The following is an 18,828-nucleotide window of genomic DNA, read 5'->3' on the forward strand; positions in this document are numbered from 1 at the left end:
CACTTTGTTATGCAGGCTGGAGTGCAGTGGTGCCATCACGACTCACTGCAGCCTCTCCAACTCCTGGGCTCAAGCCATCCTCCTGCCTCAGCCTCTTGAGTAGTTGAGACTACAGATATGCACCACCGTGCTCGGCTAGTTTAATTTTTTTGTAGATGTTGGGTGTGGTGGCTCACACCTGTAATTCCAGCACTTTGAGGTCGGGGGTTTGAGACTGACACAGTGAAACCCCATCTCTACTAAAAATACAAAAATTAGCTGGGCATGGTGGCACGTGCCTGTAATCCCAGCTACTAAGGAGGCAGAGGCAGAAGAATCTTTTGAACCCGGGAGGCAGAGGTTGCAGTGAGCCAAGATCGTGCCACTGTACTCCAGCCTGGCAACGGAGCGAGACTCTGTCTCAAATTAATAGAAATAACAAAATTTTGTGTAGACAGAGGGTCTTGCTCTGTTGCCCAGGCTGGTCTCAAATTCCTGATTTTATGTGATTCTCCCACCTCGGCCTCCCAAAGTGCTGGGATTACAGGCGTGAGCCACTGTGCCTGGCCTCAAACTCCTGATTTAAGCGATCCTCCTACCTTGGCCTCCCAAACTGCTGGGATTACAGGCATGAGCCACCGTGCCCAGCCCTCTGAGCCGTTTCCATCCTCGTTCTCTGGGAATCTAGTCACAGCCACAGACTTCGCTGTTGGGGTAGCAGATCTCCACCTCCGCCGTCCGGAGCAGCTCCAATCTGGTCCGATATTTCTGGTGTGATTCCAGGAGCGGTGTGAGTGGTCCTGTCCTAGACATGTCCCATTTGGCCAGTAGTCTCCAGTAGGGTGATTCTGCCCCCAGGGGACTCTAGGCGATGTCTGGAGGCATTTCTGGTTGTCACAACTTGTGGGGTCCCCCTGGCATGGAGTGGGTGGGGGCAGGGACACTACTCACCACTCTGCGGTGCCCAAGACGGCCCCACCCCAGAGGATGGTCCAGTCCCGAGGTCCACAGTGCTAAGGTCGAAACAAATTTCCAATAGCTTCACTGGTCGGCCTTCCCACACAAGCTAGGGCTCTGGAAACGCCATTTGCCCACCCTCCCTTTTCCAAGCTAGGAAGGGCCCCAGATGTCAACGGGCCTAGGCTCCTTAACCCAGAAAATTATCCCCTTTCCTTCGGTGTCTCCAGAAACATCCACCAGGGCGTGCCTTCTGTTCTCAGCAGGAACCCTCCCATCTCTTTGTAGAACGTTCCCAGCAGCATCTACTCCGCCCAACCTATGCTGCCTTAATTTTTTTTCTAGAGATGGAGTCTCACTATTGCCCAGGCTGGTCTCAAACTCCTGGGCTCAAGCAGTCCTGCTGCCTCAGCCTCCCAAAGTGTTCAGATGACAGGTGTGAGCCCCGGCACCGGTGCTAACCCTTGCTGTACATGGTAGCCCACCTGAGCTTCCAGAACACGGGGCTGATTGCCCCCCACTCTCCCCGCTCCCCGCTCCCCGCTGAAGCCTTGTCTGCAGGCCTCGTTCTCCAGATCCTGGCTGTCTTCTGGGTAACCACCAGGCCAAGTTCCCCTTGCCTCTGAGATACGGCATCCGCCGTTCTCCTCTTTCCAGAACAGTCTTCTCAGTGCTCTGGGGGCTGTTTCTCATCCCTTAGTGCTCAGCGTACCCCTCCCCTCCACTGGGCAGGGACGTTTGCTCAGCCCTTTGCCATGCGCAGGGCTCTTAGAAATCCTTGGAATCTAGCCAGGTGCAGTGGCTCATGCCTGTAATCCCAGCACTTTGGGAGGCCAAGGTGGGTGGATCACCTGAGGTTAGGAGTTTGAGACCAGCCTGGCCAACATGGAGAAACCTTGTCTCTACTAAAAATACAAAAATTAGCTGGGTGTGGTGGTATTCCTGTAATCCCAGCTACTCGGGAGGCTGAGGGAGAATAATTGCTTAAGCCCAGGAGGCGGAGGTTGCAGTGAGCTGAGATCGTACCACTGTACTCCAGCCTGGGCGACAGAGTGGGACTGTCTCAAAAAAATTTCTACCCGGAGGCCTGAGTGACTACCTGGAGTAGAGCCCTGTACACCATGTGGGTATGAGCAAGGAATAAATGCATGAACCCTGAGACTCGGGGGCTACTTGTTACACAACAGCATCTTAACTAAACTATCCTACCCAGCGCACCTCCTGTGTCTCAGAGTGGCTCTCACATACCAGGCAGACACCTCTGAATATCCTGCAGCATGAATTCTCGTTACGTATGACCCCATCCCCAGGACATGGTTGCCTCCCAGTAACCGTGCCCAAGAGGAACAATGATCACCGGTTCCCCAGCCCGAGAGAGAAATGCGGATGTGATAGATACATTTTATTTCCACCGAGGTCCCCTGCCCATCGGCCCCCACATGCAGCAGGGGAAGGTGTGAAGCCGTTGGCCAGAGAGCAGATGGGATGTACGGTTCCTAGGCAGGGCTGGGAGGCGGCTGCTAGGATGTCTGTCCGGCTGCTGATTCCTCTGGGAGTCTGGACTTCGGGTACAGGAAGGGGGGTCATGTCTCAGTAGATCACCTCATACACGGTGGCCTTCTTGTCCCCCGAGCCTGTCACGATATATTTGTTATTTCTGGAGATGTCACAACTCAGCACTGAGGACGACTCCTTGGACTGCCAAGGGAAGGGAGAGAAAAAAGGGCACGGTGAGGCATGGTCCCCACAGATGGGTGTGTGGGCAAGGCTGGGGCGGAGTCGGGAACAGGAGATCAGGACTCGCCTACTGAGTGACGTGTTTCCTTTTTTTTTTTTGAGATGGAGTTTTGTTCTTGTCGCCCAGGCTGAAGTGCAGTGGCGCGATCTTGGCTCACTGCAACCTCCACCTCCTGGGTTCAAGACATTCTCCTGCCTCAGCCTCCCGAAGAGCTGGGATTATAGGCACCCGCAACCACGCCCGGCCAATTTGTGTGTGTGTGTGTATATATATATATATATATATATATATATATTTGTGTGTGTGTGTGAGACAGGGTCTCACTCTGTTGCCCAGGCTAGAGTGCAATGGTGTGATCTCTGCTCACTGCGACCTCCGCCTCCCAGGTTCAGGCAATCCTCCTGTCTCGAACTCCCAAGCAGCTGGGACTGCAGGTGCATGCCACCATGCCTGGCTAATTTTTGTATTTTTAGAAGAGGCAGGGTTTCACCATGTTGGCCAGGTTGGGCTTGAACTCCTTGACCTCAGGTGATCTGCCTGCCTTGGTCTCCCAAAGTGTTGAGATTACAGGCATGAGCCACCGCACCTGGCCTAATTTTTGTATTTTTAGTAGAGACTGGGTTTCCCCATGTTGGCCAGGCTGGTCTCAAACTCCTGACCTCAGGTGATCCACTGCCTAGGCCTCCCAAAGTGCTGGGATTACAAGCGTGAGCCACCGCGCCCGGCAGAGCGACTTGTTTTCTAGAGACAGGTGCTTTGGAGCTAAGTCCAATGGGCAGAACAGGGCCTCCATTCCCTCAATACCAAGAGAGATGGAACTGAAGTGCTGCCCTTTCTGGAAGCTCAGAGTGGGTGTGTACCAGGCATGATGTCACACAGCAGAGGGCCAAGGTAATGGCTTAGACCAGGGATCAGCAAACTTCACAAAGGGCCTGGTAAACATTTTAGGCTTTGCCTAAAGTCTAAATAAGTCTATATCACATATTCTGGGATTTTTTCTTACAACCCTTTGAAAATATAAAGGGTTGGCACAGTGGCTCGGCACTTCAGGAGGCCGAGGCAGGTGGATCACCTGAGGTCAGGAGTTCCAGACCAGACTGGCCAACGTGGGGAATCCCCGTCTCTACTAAAAATACAAAACTTAGCCAGGCATGGTGGCGGGCACATGTAATGCCAGTTACTTGGGAAGCTGCGGGAGGAGAATCGCTTTAACTCAGGAGGTGGAGGCTGCAGTGAGCTGAGATTGCACCACTGCACTCCAGGCTGGGCGACAGAGAAGAACTCCATGTCAAAAAACAACAAAAACACTGTACCAACCAAGATGGGCATATTAAAAAGACAGCCAATAACAAGTGTTGGTGAGGATGCAGAGAATTTTAAAATTTCAATCACTGCTGATGGGGATATAAAATTTGAAAAACAGGCTGGGTGTGGTGGCTCACACCTGTAATCCCAGCACTTTGGAAGGCCAAGGCGAGTGGATCACGAGATCAGGAGATCAAGACCATCCTGGCTAATACAGTGAAACCCTGTCTCTACTAAAAATACAAAAAATTAGCCAGGTGTGGTGGTGGGTACCTGGAGTCCCAGCTACTCAGGAGGCTGAGGCAGGAGAATGGTATGAACCCAGGAGGTGGAGCTTGCAGTAAGTGGAGATAGTGCCACTGCACTCCAGCCTGGGTGACAGAGCAAGACTCCATCTCAAAAAAAAAAAAAAAGCAACAACAGCTGGGCACGGTGGCGCACGCCTATAATCCCAACACTTTGGGAGGCCAAGGTGAGCAGATCACCTGAGGTCAGGAGCTTGAGACCAGCTTAGACAACATGGTGAAACCCCCTCTCTACTGAAAATACAAAAATTAGCCAGGCGTGGTGGTACATGCCTGTAATCCCAGCTACTTGGGAGGCTGAGGCAGGAGAATCAATTGAACCCGGGAGGTGGAGCTTGCAGTGAGCCAAGATCGCACCACTGCACTCCAGCCTGGGCGACAGAGCAAGATTCTGTCTCCAAAAAAAAAAAAAAAAGAAATGAGTAAAGATGGCAAATTTTATTTATTTTTATTTATTTTTGAGGCAGAGTCTCACTCTGTCGCCCAGGCTGGAGTGCAGTGGTGCGATCTCAGCTCACTGCAAGCTCCGCCTCCCGGGTTCACACCATTCTCCTGCCTCAGCCTCTCGAGGAGCTGGGACTACATGCGCCTGCCACCACGCCTGGCTAACTTTTTGGATTTTTTTTAGTAGAGACAGGTTTTCACCATATTAGCCAGGATGGTCTCGATCTCCTGACCTCGTGATCCGCCTGCCTCAGCCTCCCAAAGTGCTGGGATTACAAGCATGAGCGACCGTGCCTGGCCGGCAAATTTTAAATTTTATAATGCTATATGCATGTTACTGCAACTAAATTTTAGAAAAACCAACAGGCAACGGGCAGATGAGGCGAGGCCTGCGGCTGAAATTCCAACCTCTGCTTTAGTACCTGGGCGGTAGGGAGGCTTAGCAGGACCCTGAGGAGGGGTTAGGGTGGCGGGGGGACCTGGGGGACGGGGACAGGGGCAATCTGTCTGACCCTGGCATACCCGGGCACATGGCCCTGCCAGAGTGGGGGCTCCAGACCGCCAAGTACCTGGAAAATGCTGGCCCCGTACGGCGTCCTCCAGGCGTTGAGCAGGTTGTCCTTCCCGGTGCTCACAAACCACCGTCCTTGGGGAAGGAGAGCAGCAGGGTTCAAGGAGGGAGCACTAAAGAGAGACCCGGGCTGCAGGGGGAGGTAGGGGAGGTGGGGCAGTCTGGGTCTGGGTCTAGCCTCTCCCTTTTTTTTTCCTCCAAGAAAGGGTCTTGCTCTGTCACCCAGGCTGGAGTGCAGTGGTACAATCATAGCTCACTGCAGCCTCCACCACCTGGACTCAAGCGCTCCTCCCAAGCAGCTGGGACTACAGGTGTGCACCACCACGCCCAGCTAACATTTTTATTTTTTGCCAGGGGCAGTGGCTAACACCTGTAATCCCCACTTTGGGAGACCAAGGTGGCTGGGTCACTTGAAGTCAGGAGTTTGAGACCATCCTGGCCAACATGGTGAAACCCCTTCTCTACTAAAAATACAAAAATCAGCTGGGCATTGTGGCAGGCACCTGTAACTCCAGCTACTTGGGAGGCTGAGGCTTGAGAATCGCTTGAACCCAGGACACAGAGGTTGCAGTGAGCCGAGATTGTGCCACTGCACTCCAGCCTGGGTAACACAGTGAGTCTCCGTCTCAAAAAAAAAAAATTATTTTTTGTAGAGTTGGGATCTCACTATGCTGCCCAGACTGGTCTCAAACTGCTGGCCTCAAGTGATCCTCCCACCGTGGTCTACCAAAGTGCTGGGATTACAGGTGTGAGCCACTGTGCCCAGCTCAAGTTTTTTTTGTCTGTTTGTTTGTTTGTTTGGTATAAGATATCCCATGTACTATTTAGGATATACTTACACTAATGAATGATTTTTTTTTTTTAAAGAGACAGGGTCTTACTGTATTGGCCAGGCTGGAAGGCAGTGATGTCATCATAGCTCCCTACAGCCTCAAAGTCCTAGGCTCAAGCAATCCTCCTGCCTCAGCCTCCCTCGTACCTGGCACTACAGGTGCGACCCACTGGCTGTTTAATTTTTTTGTAGAGAAAGCCTTGCTATGTTGCCCAGGCTGGTCTTGAACTCCTGGTCTTGGGCGATCCTTCTGCCTTAGCCTCCCAAGTAGCTGAAACTACACGCATCAGCTAGTGTGCCTGGCTTAAATTTCTTTTCTTTCTTTTTTTTTTTTTTTTTTTTTAAAGATAGAATCTCACTCTTGTCTCCCAGGCTGGAATGCAGTGGCATGATCTTGGCTCACTGCAACCTCCACCTCCCAGGTTCAGGCAATTCTCCTGCCTCAACCTCCCAAGTAGCTGGGATTACAGGCGCCCACCACCACGCCTGGCTAATTTTTGTACTTTTAGTAGAGTCAGGGTTTCACCATGTTGGCCAGGCTGGTCTCGAACTCCTGACCTCAGGTGATCTGCCTGCCTTGGCCTCCCAAAGTGTTGGGATGACAGGCGTGAACTACTGCACCCAGCCTTAAATTTGAATCTCAGATAAGTCATCAATAATTTTTAGGACAAGTATATCCCAAATATTTCATTATTTGGTTTTTAGTATAAGCATATCCCACACACCATTTGGGATATACTTGTACTAACGATTTGCTTTTGAGTATATAAAACTTAGTATATAAATAACATTATTTGTTATTTATCTAAGATTCAGATTGAATAGGCACCCTGGGTTTTGTTGGGGTTTTGAGGGCGTGCCACCCCACCCCAGAAGACACACCGCAGGAGGCAAACTTCAGGGACAGCACGCAGCTCTCGTGGAGGTGCAGCTGGTATTTCTCCGGCTTGCGAACGTGCAGGATCTCCACGTTGCTACTCTCCATTCCGACCGCCAGCCAGTCCTGGTTAGGGCAGTGGCCCAGGGAGAAAATCTGGGGGTAAAGAGGGAAGAGATGGGGTCACAAGCCCCTCTTTGTTTTGTGTTGAGACGGGGTCTCACTCCGTCACCCAGGCTGGAATGCAGTGGCACAATCATGGCTCACTGCAGCCTTGACCTCCAGGACTCAAGAGATCCTCCTGCCTCAGCCCCAGAAGCTGAGACTTACAGGCATGTACCATCACGCTAGATAATTTTTTTTTTTTTTTTTTTTTTTTGAGACGGAGTCTCACTGTGTCACCCAGGCTGGAGTGCAATGTTGCAGTCTCAGCTCACTGCAGCCTCTGCCTCCCAGGTTCAAGGGATTCTCCTGCCTCAGCCTCCCAAGTAGCTGGGATTACAGGTACCTGCTAGTACGCCCGGGTAATTTTTGTATTTTTAGTAAAGACGGCGTTTCACCATGTTGGCCAGGCTGGTCTCAAACTGCCAACCTCAAGTGATCTGCCCGCCTCGGCCTCCCAAAGTGCTGGGATTACAGGTGTGAGCCACCATGTCAGTCTACAAGCCCCTTTGGATATTGGGGGGTGCCCAGCACCATCAGGGGTTGCGGGGGTGGAGTCCAACATTCTCCCTCTTCAGCACCCCCCTAGAGAAAGGCAGCTGGCCCAGGACTGGGAACACAGCAGACAACTGCATGTCGAATCATTAATATTAATCAGCATTACACAGAACCCTAGGGCTGCACATCCATTATCTGCTCTGAGCGCACAACAGCACAGGGAGGAGGGGGAGAGGAGGGAGGAGGGACAGAGAAGGGAACAGCCAGGCAAGGACAATCACTCCCCTTAAGCAGATGATGGAAGCTGAGGCAGTGTCCCCTCAAGGTAACAGAGCAAGACTATGAAAGACCAGGCCTTGGCCAGGCTCTGTGGCTCAGGCCTGTAATCACAACACTGGGGGGGGGCCGAGGCGGGCAGATCATCTGAGGTCAGGAGTTCGTGACCAGCCTGGCCAACGTGGCGAAAACCCATCTCTACTAAAAATGCAAAAATTAGCTGGGCGTGGTTGCAGGCACCTGTAATCCCTCAGCTTGGGAGGCTGAGGCAGGAGAATCGCTTGAACTTGGGAGGTGGAGGTTGCAGTGACCTGAGATTGCACCACTGCACTCCAGCCTGGGTGACAGAGCAAGACTCTGTCTCAGAAACAAAAAACAAAATAAGACAGACAGACCAGGCCTGGGAGACAGAACTTCTCACTCTTAGCTTGGAATGTTCCTTTTTGAGACAGGGTCTTGCTCTGTCGCCCAGGCTGGAGCGCAGTGGTGCAATCATGACCCACTGCAGCCTCAACCTCCTCCCATGCTCAAGTGATCCTCCCGCCTCAGCCTCACAAGTAGCTTGGATTACAAGCATGTGCCACCACACCTGGCTAATTTTGTATTTTTGGTAGAGATGGAGTTTCTCCATGTTGGTCAGGCTGGTCTCGAACTCCTGACCTCAAGTGATCCACCCACCTCGGCCTCCCAAAGTGCTGAGATTACAGGCGTGAGCCACTGCACCCGGCCTCGGTTTGATTTTTAAAAGATTCAGGGTCCTCCACCCCATTTTAAGCACAAACAGGAATCAGGCTCTGTTCCACCCTAAACCTCTTGGAGTCTCACTAACAAGATGCCTGTGGAAATAACCACACATTTGCAGAAGAGAAAACTGGAGGGCTTCAAATGTCCTTTCCTGGCCATACAGAAGTGTTTCTGTGTAAAGACGCACTGGGGGGGCACCCAGTGAGCTAGGAGATATTCACCATGGGATCCCTAGAAATGTTCTTAGCCCACCTAAGCTTCGGGGCCACGGGATGGAGAGCTGTGTCCACCTGCACTCCTGAAAGAGAAGAGCAGGTTGGACATAAAGAGCTTGGGAGGGCAAGCGTGGTGGCTCAGGCCTGTAATTCCCACACTGGGAAGCCGAGGCAGGTGGATCACTTGAGGCCAGGAGTCCAAGACCAACCTGGACAACACAGTGAAACCCTGTCTCTACCGACAAATACAAAAATTAGCCGGGCATGGTGGTGCATGCCTGTAGTCCCAGCTACTCAGGTGGCTGAGGCACAAGAATCATTTGAACCTGGGAGGCACAGGTTGCAGGGAGCTGAGATCACAACACAGCAACTCTGTCTCAAACAAAAAAAAAAAAAAAAAGAGCTTGGGAGTTAGGAGTTAGCTCCTCTTAGGTTTCAAGGAGGAGGGGCAAATGAGATGGGTCTTGAGGGATGAATAGGAGTTTGCCAATTACAGAAAGAAGAGAAAGGCATTTCAGCCACAGGAAACAAATGTGGAGAGGCCTCACAGCTGTCCCAGAGTATGGTGTGCATGAGACCAGCCCATGGAAACCCTGAATGACAGAACAAGGAGCTCACAGCTGCCCCCAAAGCAGTGAGAGGCAGGATCTGGGGTCACGGTGCCTGAAGATTCACTCTCTTTGCTCAGCCCTGAGGAGCCCCCAGCTCTGTCCAGCCTGTTCACCATGTCCTTCAGCTTAGGCTCCACCTTCAATGGGGATCTCTCCATGCCCAGCTCCTCCTACATCAACCTCCACTCTGTCCTCCTGGCCAGTAGCTCCCCCATGGTTAGTCCTCGGTTGGGAAGTGTGTGTCCCGCACTCTTGGCAGGGTCCAGAGATTAAAGGCTAGAAGAACCACCCCGCTACACGAGGAAAGGCACATATAAGCATATGGCTGGATGAAAGCAGGTGGGGAAGATGATCTGGAGGTCTCAGTAGCCCCACAGCTTCCTATGAATCAGCTCTTTTGTGTTCCCCTACATCTTTAGAGAGTTACAGGGGAAGCCTGTGGATGTGTCTGGGGGACAAGAAAGATGGACACCACAGCAGATGGGAGTCCTGTCCTGCCTCTGGAAGTGGGCACCTCACAAGGAGAGGAAGGGACGCTGTATTCCTGGAGCTTCCATCCCCCTCCCGCCAGAACCGAACAGCACCTGGGAGCTGAAGTCATGCTGCTGCAGCTGGCGGCCCTCCCGCAGGTCCCAGCAGCGCACCGTGTTGTCCAGGCCCCCTGTCCAGAGCCGAGTGCCGTAATCGGAAATATCAATGCAGCTGGCGCCGTCCGTGTGGCCCTGGAACTGCCTGGAGGGAGAAGGGCCCAGGCGTCCATCCTGGAATTCGAGCTGCCCCAGCATCGTCCCAGGTCACACTCCTCCACTCCCCCTGCACCGAGAGCGGCCGGGGGCTTGCCCAAGGTCCCAGCGCACCTGCCACCCACCTGACCATAGTCTGATTCTGCAGGTCCCAGACCACAATGTTGCCATCGCTGCAGCAGGAGAAGCAAACCTTGGCGTCGGGGCTGACGGCCAGGGCGTAGCAGGCTGGGGCTGAGGAGGTCAGCTCGGCCTTGATACGGGGGGTGGGGGCCGCCAGGTCCCAAATGGACAAGGTGCTGGCCTCACCGCCCACGATCAGACTCCGGCCATCCGGCAGCAACTTGCAGGAACGAATGTAGTTGTCTCGGTTCTGGGGTCGGGGAGAGAAGCAGGGGCTGGGTGTTGGTCCCAGGTGAGGTCTCTAGGAGTCTAGCTCAATGTGGGGGTCTCTGGAGCCCAATGTAGCCTCATCCTGATTAGCCTGCAAGCCCTACCCTGATTGGCTGGTGAGCCCCGCCCCTTTGACCTGCAAACACTGCCCCATCTGACTATAAGCTCCATCCTTTACCTATAAGCCCCATCCATGGTTGGCCTGCAAACCCTGTCCTGATTGTCTTGCAAGTCCAATTCTGATTGGCCAATGAGCCCCACCCCTTTGGCCTGCAAGCCTTGTCCCATGTGACTACGAGCTCCGCCCTTCACCTGTAGCCCCACCCACGGCCAGCCTGCGAACACCGCCCCATTTGAACATAAGCCCCACCCCTCACCTGTGAGTCCCGCCCACCGTCCCACCCCGCCCTCACCAGGCAGTCGAGCTGGGCCACGGGCGTCTTGGCCCCAGGCTGGCCCACGTCCCACACCTTCACACAGCCCTTGCCGCCCGTGTACACATGCTGTGTGGAGCCGCTGATGGTGACCGCGCAGACCACCTCGCCATGGGCCAGCGTGTGCAGCTGCCGGGCGTGCCGCGGGATGCCCGCGCCTACCAGTGCATCCGAGGGGAAGGGAACCGGCTGCATCTGCCCATCCGCAGACACGTGGAAGGAGTAGGCCCTGGAGAGAAAGCCGGGGCATGACCCAGCCCTGGGCACCACACCCCCGCACCCGCACCTGGGAGGGCAGGGAGACACCTTTGTCCTGCCTGGCACCCTCTGATGTGTTTTTGTTTTTTGAGAGGGAGTCTCGTCGTGTCACCCAGGCTGGAGTGCAGTGGCCCGATCTCAGCTCACTGCCACCTCTGCCTCCTGGGTTCAAGCGATTCTCTTGCCTCAGCCTCCCAAGTAGCTGGGATTACAGGCGTGAGCCACCATGCCTGGCTAAGTTTTTTGTATTTTTAGTAGAGACAGGGTTTCACCATGTTGGCCAGGCTGGTTTTGAACTTCTAACCTCAAGTGATCTGCCGCCTCGGCCTCCCAAAGTGCTAGGATTACAGGCGTGAGCCACCATGCCCAGCCTGATGCGTTTGTTTCTGAGATGGAGTCTTGCTCTGTCACCCAGGCTGGAGGGCAGTAGCGTGATCTGGACTCACTGCAAACTCTGCTTCCGGGGTTCAAGTGATTCTCCTGCCTCAGCCTCCCAAGGAGCTGGGATTACAGGTGCAGGCCACCACGCCTGGCTAATTTTTTTGTATTTTTAGTAGAGATGAGGTTTCACCATGTTGGTCAGGCTGGTCTCAAACTCCTGACCTCAAATGATCCTCCCACCTCAGCCTCCCAAAATGCTGGGATTACAGGCGTGAGCCACCGGGCCCGGCCTCTGATGCATTTTTTAAAGTAATTTTCTCTGTTATTATTTTGTAGAGATGAGGTCTTGCTATGTTGCCCAGGCTGGTCTCAAACTCCTGGCTTCAAGTGATCCTCCCGCCTTGGCCTCCCAAAGCACTGGGATTACAGGAGTGAGCCATGGTGCTTGGCCTCTGATTTAGGAAAAAGGCAGGACAACGTGGTCAAAGGTGATATGGGACAGTCAGTGGGTGGCACAAATACACAGGGAGTCTAGGTTGTGGTGTGGCGCATGGTAAACAAGCACTTAATAAATGTTCGTTCAACCGAGGACCCACAAAGACACCTTGAGTCTTCCAGACCAGCTAGAGGGTCTGTCCTAGGAGCCCCGGCCACCTGTGACCAGTTAAAACACTTAAATGAACTGAAATTAAATAAACATTTTCAGGCCGGCACGGTGGCTCACACCTAGAATCCCAGCACTTCGAGAGGCCAAGGTGGGTGGATCATTTGAGGTCAGGAGTTCAAAACCAGCCTGGCCAACATGGTGAAACCCTGTCTCTACTAAAAATACAAAAATTAGCCGGCGGTGGTGCGCGCCTGTAATCCCAGCTACTCAGGAGGCTGGAGCAGGAGAATCGCTTGAACCCAGGAGGTGGAGGTTGCAGTGAGCTCAGGTCTCACCACTGTACTCCAGCCTGGGGGACAGAGCGAAACTCAGTCTCAGAAAACAAAACAAAACAAAACTTTTCAGCTCCTCAGTTGCACTGACCACATTTCAAGTACTGAAAGCCACACCGAGCTGGTGGCGACTGGGTTGGCCAGCAGTGGGTCTAGAACACTTCCATCACTGCAGAAAGCTCTGTGGACACTGGGGCCAGATCTCCTCTGGTGGAGCCGTCCTGGACAATGCAGGATGCTAAGCAGCATCCCTGGCCTCCACACTCCAGGCCAGGAACGTCTCCTCCCCCAGCTGTGACAACCACACGTGTCCCCCGACATCGCCCAGTGTCCCCTGGGGGGTCAGAGTCTACTTCTATGGAGAGCCAGTGGAACTCTGAGTAGCTTATGCAAGAGACTTTTTTTCTTTTTCTTTTTTTTTTTTTTTTTTTTTTGAGACTGAGTCTCGCTCTGTTGCCCAGGCTGGAGTGCAATGGCACGGTCTCAGCTCACTGCAACCTCCACCTCCCAGGTTCAAGTGATTCTCCTGCCTCAGCCTCCCGAGTAGCTGGGTTACAGGTGCCCACCACCACGTCCGGCTAATTTTTGTATTTTTAGCAGAGACAGGGTTTTGCCATGTTGGTCAGGCTGGTCTTAAACTCCTGACCTCAAGTGATCCACCTGCCTCAGCCTTCCAAAGTGCTGGGATTACAGGAGTGAACCACTGTGCCCGGCCCACACAAGAGACTTTCTAGAAGGGAAGCAGGGAGACCCCAACCACAGAGGGTAAGACCTCAGAGGAGGTGGGGGGCTGGCCCGGGTCCCCAGGCAGGGAGCCCCACCCTGGTACTCACGGCTTTCCCCCAGGGATGCTGGGTAGGGAGGAAGAGACGGATGACCCTCGGAGATGGGGATGAGACTCAAATGCCATCTGTCAGAATGCCAGGGGGGTGTCAGTGAGGCAGGTGACTCCAACCCACCTCTGTTCCACCCCATGCCCACCTGCCATACCCCTGTCTATCACCCCTCCCCAAGGCAGCAGAGATGCCTTCTCTCTGCCTGTCACACTACAGATGAGAGGGCTGAGGTTTTCACTTGAGCGCACCGACACCAAAATCTCTGTCCAGGAAATCCTAGAACTCCATGGTTCCAAGGATCCTGAAGGGTTCTCCATCCAATGCCCAGACTGGCTCTAGGCCAGGGGTCTGCAAACTCCAGCCCCCCCAGGACAAATCTGGTCCACTGCCAGTTTTTGCAAACAGTGTCCCGAGGCCAAGGCTCTACTGCTCCTCTTCATGCAGCTTAATCGCTGTTGCATCTTTCCACAATCAGAAGTCTTGCTTTGTATTAAGCTTGTGGGACTACTGAGACCCCCAGATTGTCTTCCCATGCATACTTGCTGAGCCAGGGCTCCCTTCCCTTTCTGCACTCCCTTGTCTCTCCTTGTGTAGTTGGTTTCTCCTCCCGGCCCCCAGCCCGTGGGCCCTGCTGACACCTCCTGCGCCCCCACCCAAGGACTCACCACGGGGGAGCGTCCGTACACCACAGAGCTGCTGACCTGGGGGGACAGGTGGAGGCTGACGTAGGAGCTGGGCACGGAGAGGTCTCCGTTGAGAGTGCTGTGGGAGCCCAGGCTGAAGGACGTGGTGAAGGGACTGGACAGAGTCAGGGGGCTCCTCAGGGCTGAGACAGAAGAGTCGGGGACAGGTTTTGACGCCCTGGACCCAGATCCCGCCTCCCACTGCCTTGGGAGCTCCCTGGCCTTTCATTAAGAGTTTCCATGTGCTGGTTCCACATTGGCCATAGCCTGGGACACCTCCAGGCCTCTGCACTATCATTCCTCCAGTGGACATGACTTTCTCTCTTTTTTTTTCTTTTTTTTGAGATGGAATCTTGCTCTGTCGCCAGGCTGGAGTTCAGTGGCGCGACCTTGGCTCACTGAAACCTCTGCCTCCTGGGTTCAAGCAATTCTGCTGCCTCAACCTCCTGAGTAGCTGGGACTATGGCCATTCTCCTTCTTTTAATTGGCAAACTCCTATCCATCCTTCAAAACCCAGGCCCGCCGAGCACAGTGGCTCACGCCTGCAATCCCAGCACTTTGGGAGGCCGAGGTGGGCGGATCACCTGAGGTCAGGAGTTCAAGACCAGCCTGACCAACATGGTGAAACCTGGTCTCTACTAAAAATACAAAAATTAGCCGGGTGTGGTGGTGCATGCCCGTAATTCCAGCTACTCAGGAGGCTGGGGCAGGAGAATTGCTTGAACCTGGGAGCGGGAGGTTGCAGTGAGCTGAGATCGTGCCATTGCACTCCAGCCTGTGTAACAAGAGTGAAACTCCATCTCAAAAAAAAGCAAAAAAAAAAAAAAAAACCCCAGGCCCAATGTCCATTAACATCTCAGAAACATCCTTGAGCCTCCCCATTGCCAACCTCCAGCCTTGCCCATCTTGGGTACCTGGCTTGGTACCAGCCCTGACTATACAGGGCTGTGAGTTTTGGGGTCTGGGTCCCGTCCCTTTTTGCCACCTGGGAGTTCCTTGAGGGCAAGATTCCAAGGCCAGCTTCTTTCAGGGGCCCCAGAACCAGCCCAGGGCCTGACCATAAGGCAGAAAAGATGAGCACTGTCGTTCCCCAGATTACTGATGGGGAAACTGAGGCTCAGAGAGGTTGGGTCACTTGTCCAAGGTCACCCAGCTGGTGAATGCCCAAGCCTGGTCTGAAACCCAAGTCTGTCTGGCCCCAAAGATTGTCTTTCCAGTGCACTAGGCTGAAACCCCCGACTAAGCCACTTCCACTCTCCAGGCCTCAGTTTCCCTACCCGCCGAGCTGACACAATGAGGAACTGCCCAGAGGGAGGCAGCGTCTAACTTGAAGTCACAAAAAGGACCAAGGCAATGAACACCAAAAGCCTGGAATCCCAGCCTTCTGCCTCTCCAGCCCCTTTTCCTAGGTCTCCCCAGAGACGAGGCCTGCTCCGGACAGGCACCAACAGGCAAGGTGCTCACCGATGCTGTCCGTGGAAGGCGCCGGCTTGGCAGCGAGCTGGCAGAGGTGACTGGCTGAGCTGGGCCCGGGGGTGGACGCGTCCTGGGGCGGGGAGGAGTCACAGGATTTGGAGGCAGGAGTGCTGGCGGGAAGGTCATTCTGCAGAGAAAGGGCAGGACTGAAGGCCACCAGGCACCTGGTGTCTTGCGGCCCAACGATCTGATCAGAAACTGGGGTTGGCGGCGGGGGGGGGGGGGCAGTCGCGGTGTCTCACACCTGTAATCCCAGCACTTTGGGAGGCCCAGTCGGGCGGATCACCTGAGGTCAGGAGTTCGAGACCAGCCTGGCCAACATGGTAAAACCCCATCTCTACTAAAAATACAAAAAAAAGATTAGCCGGGCGTGGTGGCGTGTGCCTGTGATCCCAGCTACTTGGGAGGCTGAGGCAGGAGAATGGCATGAACCCGGGAGATGGAGCTTGCAGTGAGCCGAGATCACGCCACTGCACTCTAGCCTGGGAGACAGAGTGACTCCATCTCAAAAAAAAAAAGACTGTGTCTCAAAACAACAACAACAGGCCAGGCGCAGTGGCTCACGCCTGTAATCCCAACACTTTGGGAGGCCAAGGCCGGTGGATCACTTGAGGTCAGGAGTTTGAGGCCAGCCTGGCGAACATGGTGAAAACCCCATCTCTACTAAAAATACAAAATTAGCTGGACGTGGTGGTGCATGCCTGTAATTCCAGCTACTTGGGAGGCTAAGGCAGGAGAATTGCTTGAACCCGGGAGGCAGAGGTTGCAGTGAGCCGAGATCACGCCATTGCACTCTAGCCTGGGCAACAAAAGCAAAACTCCACAAAAAAAAAAAAAAAAAAAAAAAAAAAAAAAACGAAAAAAAAAGGCAACAAAGTTACAAAGTTATAGGCCGTCAAGATTTGCAATTCTTTTTTTTTTAATACAGGGTCTTGCTCTCAAAACTAACATGATCAGACAGGCGCTGTGGCTCACGCCTGTAATCCCAGCACTTTGGGAGGCCAAGGTGGGCGGATCACCTGAGATCAGGAGATCTAGACCATCCTGGCTAACACAGTGAAACCTCATCTCTACTAAAAATGCAAAAAATTAGCCAGGCGTGGTGGCACGTGCCTGTAGTCCCAGCTACCCACTACCCGGGAGGCTGAGGCAGGAGAATTTCTTGAACCCGGGAGGCAGTGGTTGCAGTGAGCCGAGATTGCGCCACCGCACTCCACCCTGGGTGACAGAGCGAGACTCCATCTCCAAAACGAAAAACAAACAAAAGGCACGATCATAGCTCACTGCAGCCTCAACCTCCCATGCTCGAGTGATCCTCCCGACTGAGCCTCCCAAGTAGCTGGCACTACAGGCACACGCCTCCATGCCCGGCTAACTTTTTAAATTTTTCAGAGAGACAAGGTCTCACTATGTTGCCCAGGCTGGTCTCCAACTCCTGTTCTGGAGTGATCGTCCTGCCGTGGCCTCCCAAAGCCCTGAGATGACAGGGATGAGCCACAGCACCCAGCCACTGTTGAGATTCTTGAACGACAAGGAATTAGAAACTCCGGGATGGGATCGTGGAGAGGCAGACCCCACAGCGGCATATTCCCAGGTGAAGGAAGAGTGCCTAGCACACACTGCAATCCTCCTTGAGCCCCCACAGAGAGGGAGGTGTCACCCAGAGCTGTCCCTCCCCAAGGGGAGCTCTGAGGAAAGCAGCAGCTGGACCTCCACCTAGGGGCAGGCTCTGTTATCTCGGCTTCATGTCATCGCCTCCTCTGCCTCCCAAGAAACTTCGCATCCTTGTCTTGCGTCTGTCTCGGCTTCCCATGACACCATCGCACAAATAGTGACAGCCGCGCAACACCGGCACCCGCGAGAGAGTGGATGGGACGACTGTGGGGTCAGGGAGGACCCCTGAGGGCTTCTCCAATACAACGGAGCTGACCCATCCCCTTGTAAGGTTTTTCCCGCAGTGGGAGGAGGGCACTTAAGATGGAATGGGAGCCCCAACCTCTGGCGGTTGCCATGGTAACCTGCCAGGAGGGGAGGCCTTGAAACCGGGAGGGGAGGCCTAGAAACCGACATACTCTTCCCTGGTAAGTGCAGGGGAGGGGTCTGGAGAAGATTCGGGGTGAGGGGAGCCGCAAAAGGAGCTGAATTTCGAATGCCCTGGGGGTGCTTTTAGATGGCTCACATGCCTTGCATTAAACTCCAGGAGGTCCAACTGGAAACTTGTTCCTATATTAATTATCTTTCCTTCCGGGGACAACATCTCAGCTTGGGGCCGGTGTGTCTCTAAGCGCCTCTGGAAGGGCTCAACACATGCAGGCCTGGGTCCAGCCTAGCTGGCTGGGCTTTCACTATGTTTATTTCCATGGGATTTCCTATTGATTGCAAGAGAGAGACCTGCTTTCCATGTAAGGTAGTGAATTGCCTTTTAAAATTTATCTACAAAGCTTCTTTACAAAGTTGCCTTTTAATATTTACTGAGGTTCAACAAAGTCAGTCCAAGCAGGAGGTTTAAAAAAAAAAGCACAGGGAGAGGGTGGACAATGCCAGCCCGGCTGATTTCTCATCACTGTCCTCTGCATCATGGGGTAGCGTCTGCTTCGAGGCCCCCAGGATGAATAAAGTGAGTTTCAAGGCCCTCCCCTCCTCCTTACCAGGATGAGCTCCTTGGCTCTAGGGAGGGGTGAGCCAAGGCTAGAGGCCAAGGAGGCTGGACTGTCCACCAGGTCCCGACGGGCAGGAATGCAGATGGGTACCTTTCCGCAGGGGGTGGTAGCTGGGCTGGGGGGCTCTGAGGGTTGGTCCTGGGTTTGAGGAGGTGACGTTGAGCAGAGTTGAAATGAGAGGGAAAGAAGAGTCTCTTCTCTATCCTCCTCCCGACTCCCACCCCAATCTCTAGAATGGGTACCCATGACCCACCATGGGAAGATTATGAAACCTTCTGCTGCCTCAGTTTACTCATCTGTAAAATGTATTTTTTTTTTTTGAGTCTCGCTCCGTCACACAGGCTGGAGTAATGGCCCACTGCAACCTCCGCCTCCTGGGTTCAAGCGAGCACATCCAGCTAATTTTTTTGTATTTTTAGTAGAGACAAGGTTTCACCATGTTGGTCAGGCTGGTCTCAAACTCCTGACCTCAAGTGATCCATCCGCCTCGGCCTCCCAAAGTGCTGGGATC

At 53.7% G+C, this 18,828-nt stretch overlaps 1 protein-coding gene across 7 annotated transcripts in view; it reads right to left on the bottom strand.

Annotated features, from left to right (window-relative positions):
* Nucleotides 1-2,323: 2,323 nt before the first annotated feature.
* TLE2 (TLE family member 2, transcriptional corepressor) overlaps nucleotides 2,324-18,828 on the bottom strand; it is a 31,531-nt gene continuing 15,026 nt past the window's right edge. For 2 of the 7 annotated variants that reach the window (XM_019015920.3, XM_019015918.3), the window contains exons 11-20: nucleotides 18,306-18,455; nucleotides 15,646-15,784; nucleotides 14,164-14,324; nucleotides 13,496-13,572; nucleotides 11,064-11,313; nucleotides 10,383-10,630; nucleotides 10,099-10,246; nucleotides 7,014-7,164; nucleotides 5,298-5,374; nucleotides 2,324-2,634 (exon numbers count right to left, since the gene is read on the bottom strand). In XM_019015920.3, the coding sequence (XP_018871465.2) occupies nucleotides 2,527-2,634; nucleotides 5,298-5,374; nucleotides 7,014-7,164; nucleotides 10,099-10,246; nucleotides 10,383-10,630; nucleotides 11,064-11,313; nucleotides 13,496-13,572; nucleotides 14,164-14,324; nucleotides 15,646-15,784; nucleotides 18,306-18,455 (1,509 nt within the window). In that variant the 3' untranslated portion in view covers nucleotides 2,324-2,526. Of the gene's footprint in view, nucleotides 2,635-5,297; nucleotides 5,375-7,013; nucleotides 7,165-10,098; nucleotides 10,247-10,382; nucleotides 10,631-11,027; nucleotides 11,314-13,495; nucleotides 13,573-14,163; nucleotides 14,325-15,645; nucleotides 15,785-18,305; nucleotides 18,456-18,828 lie in introns of all 7 variants that reach the window. The other 5 variants (XM_019015917.4, XM_019015916.4, XM_019015919.4 and 2 more) reach the window with 4 other exon arrangements.

This window comes from Gorilla gorilla, chromosome 20 (genome assembly GCF_029281585.2).
Source record: "Gorilla gorilla gorilla isolate KB3781 chromosome 20, NHGRI_mGorGor1-v2.1_pri, whole genome shotgun sequence".
Lineage (NCBI taxonomy): Eukaryota > Metazoa > Chordata > Mammalia > Primates > Hominidae > Gorilla > Gorilla gorilla.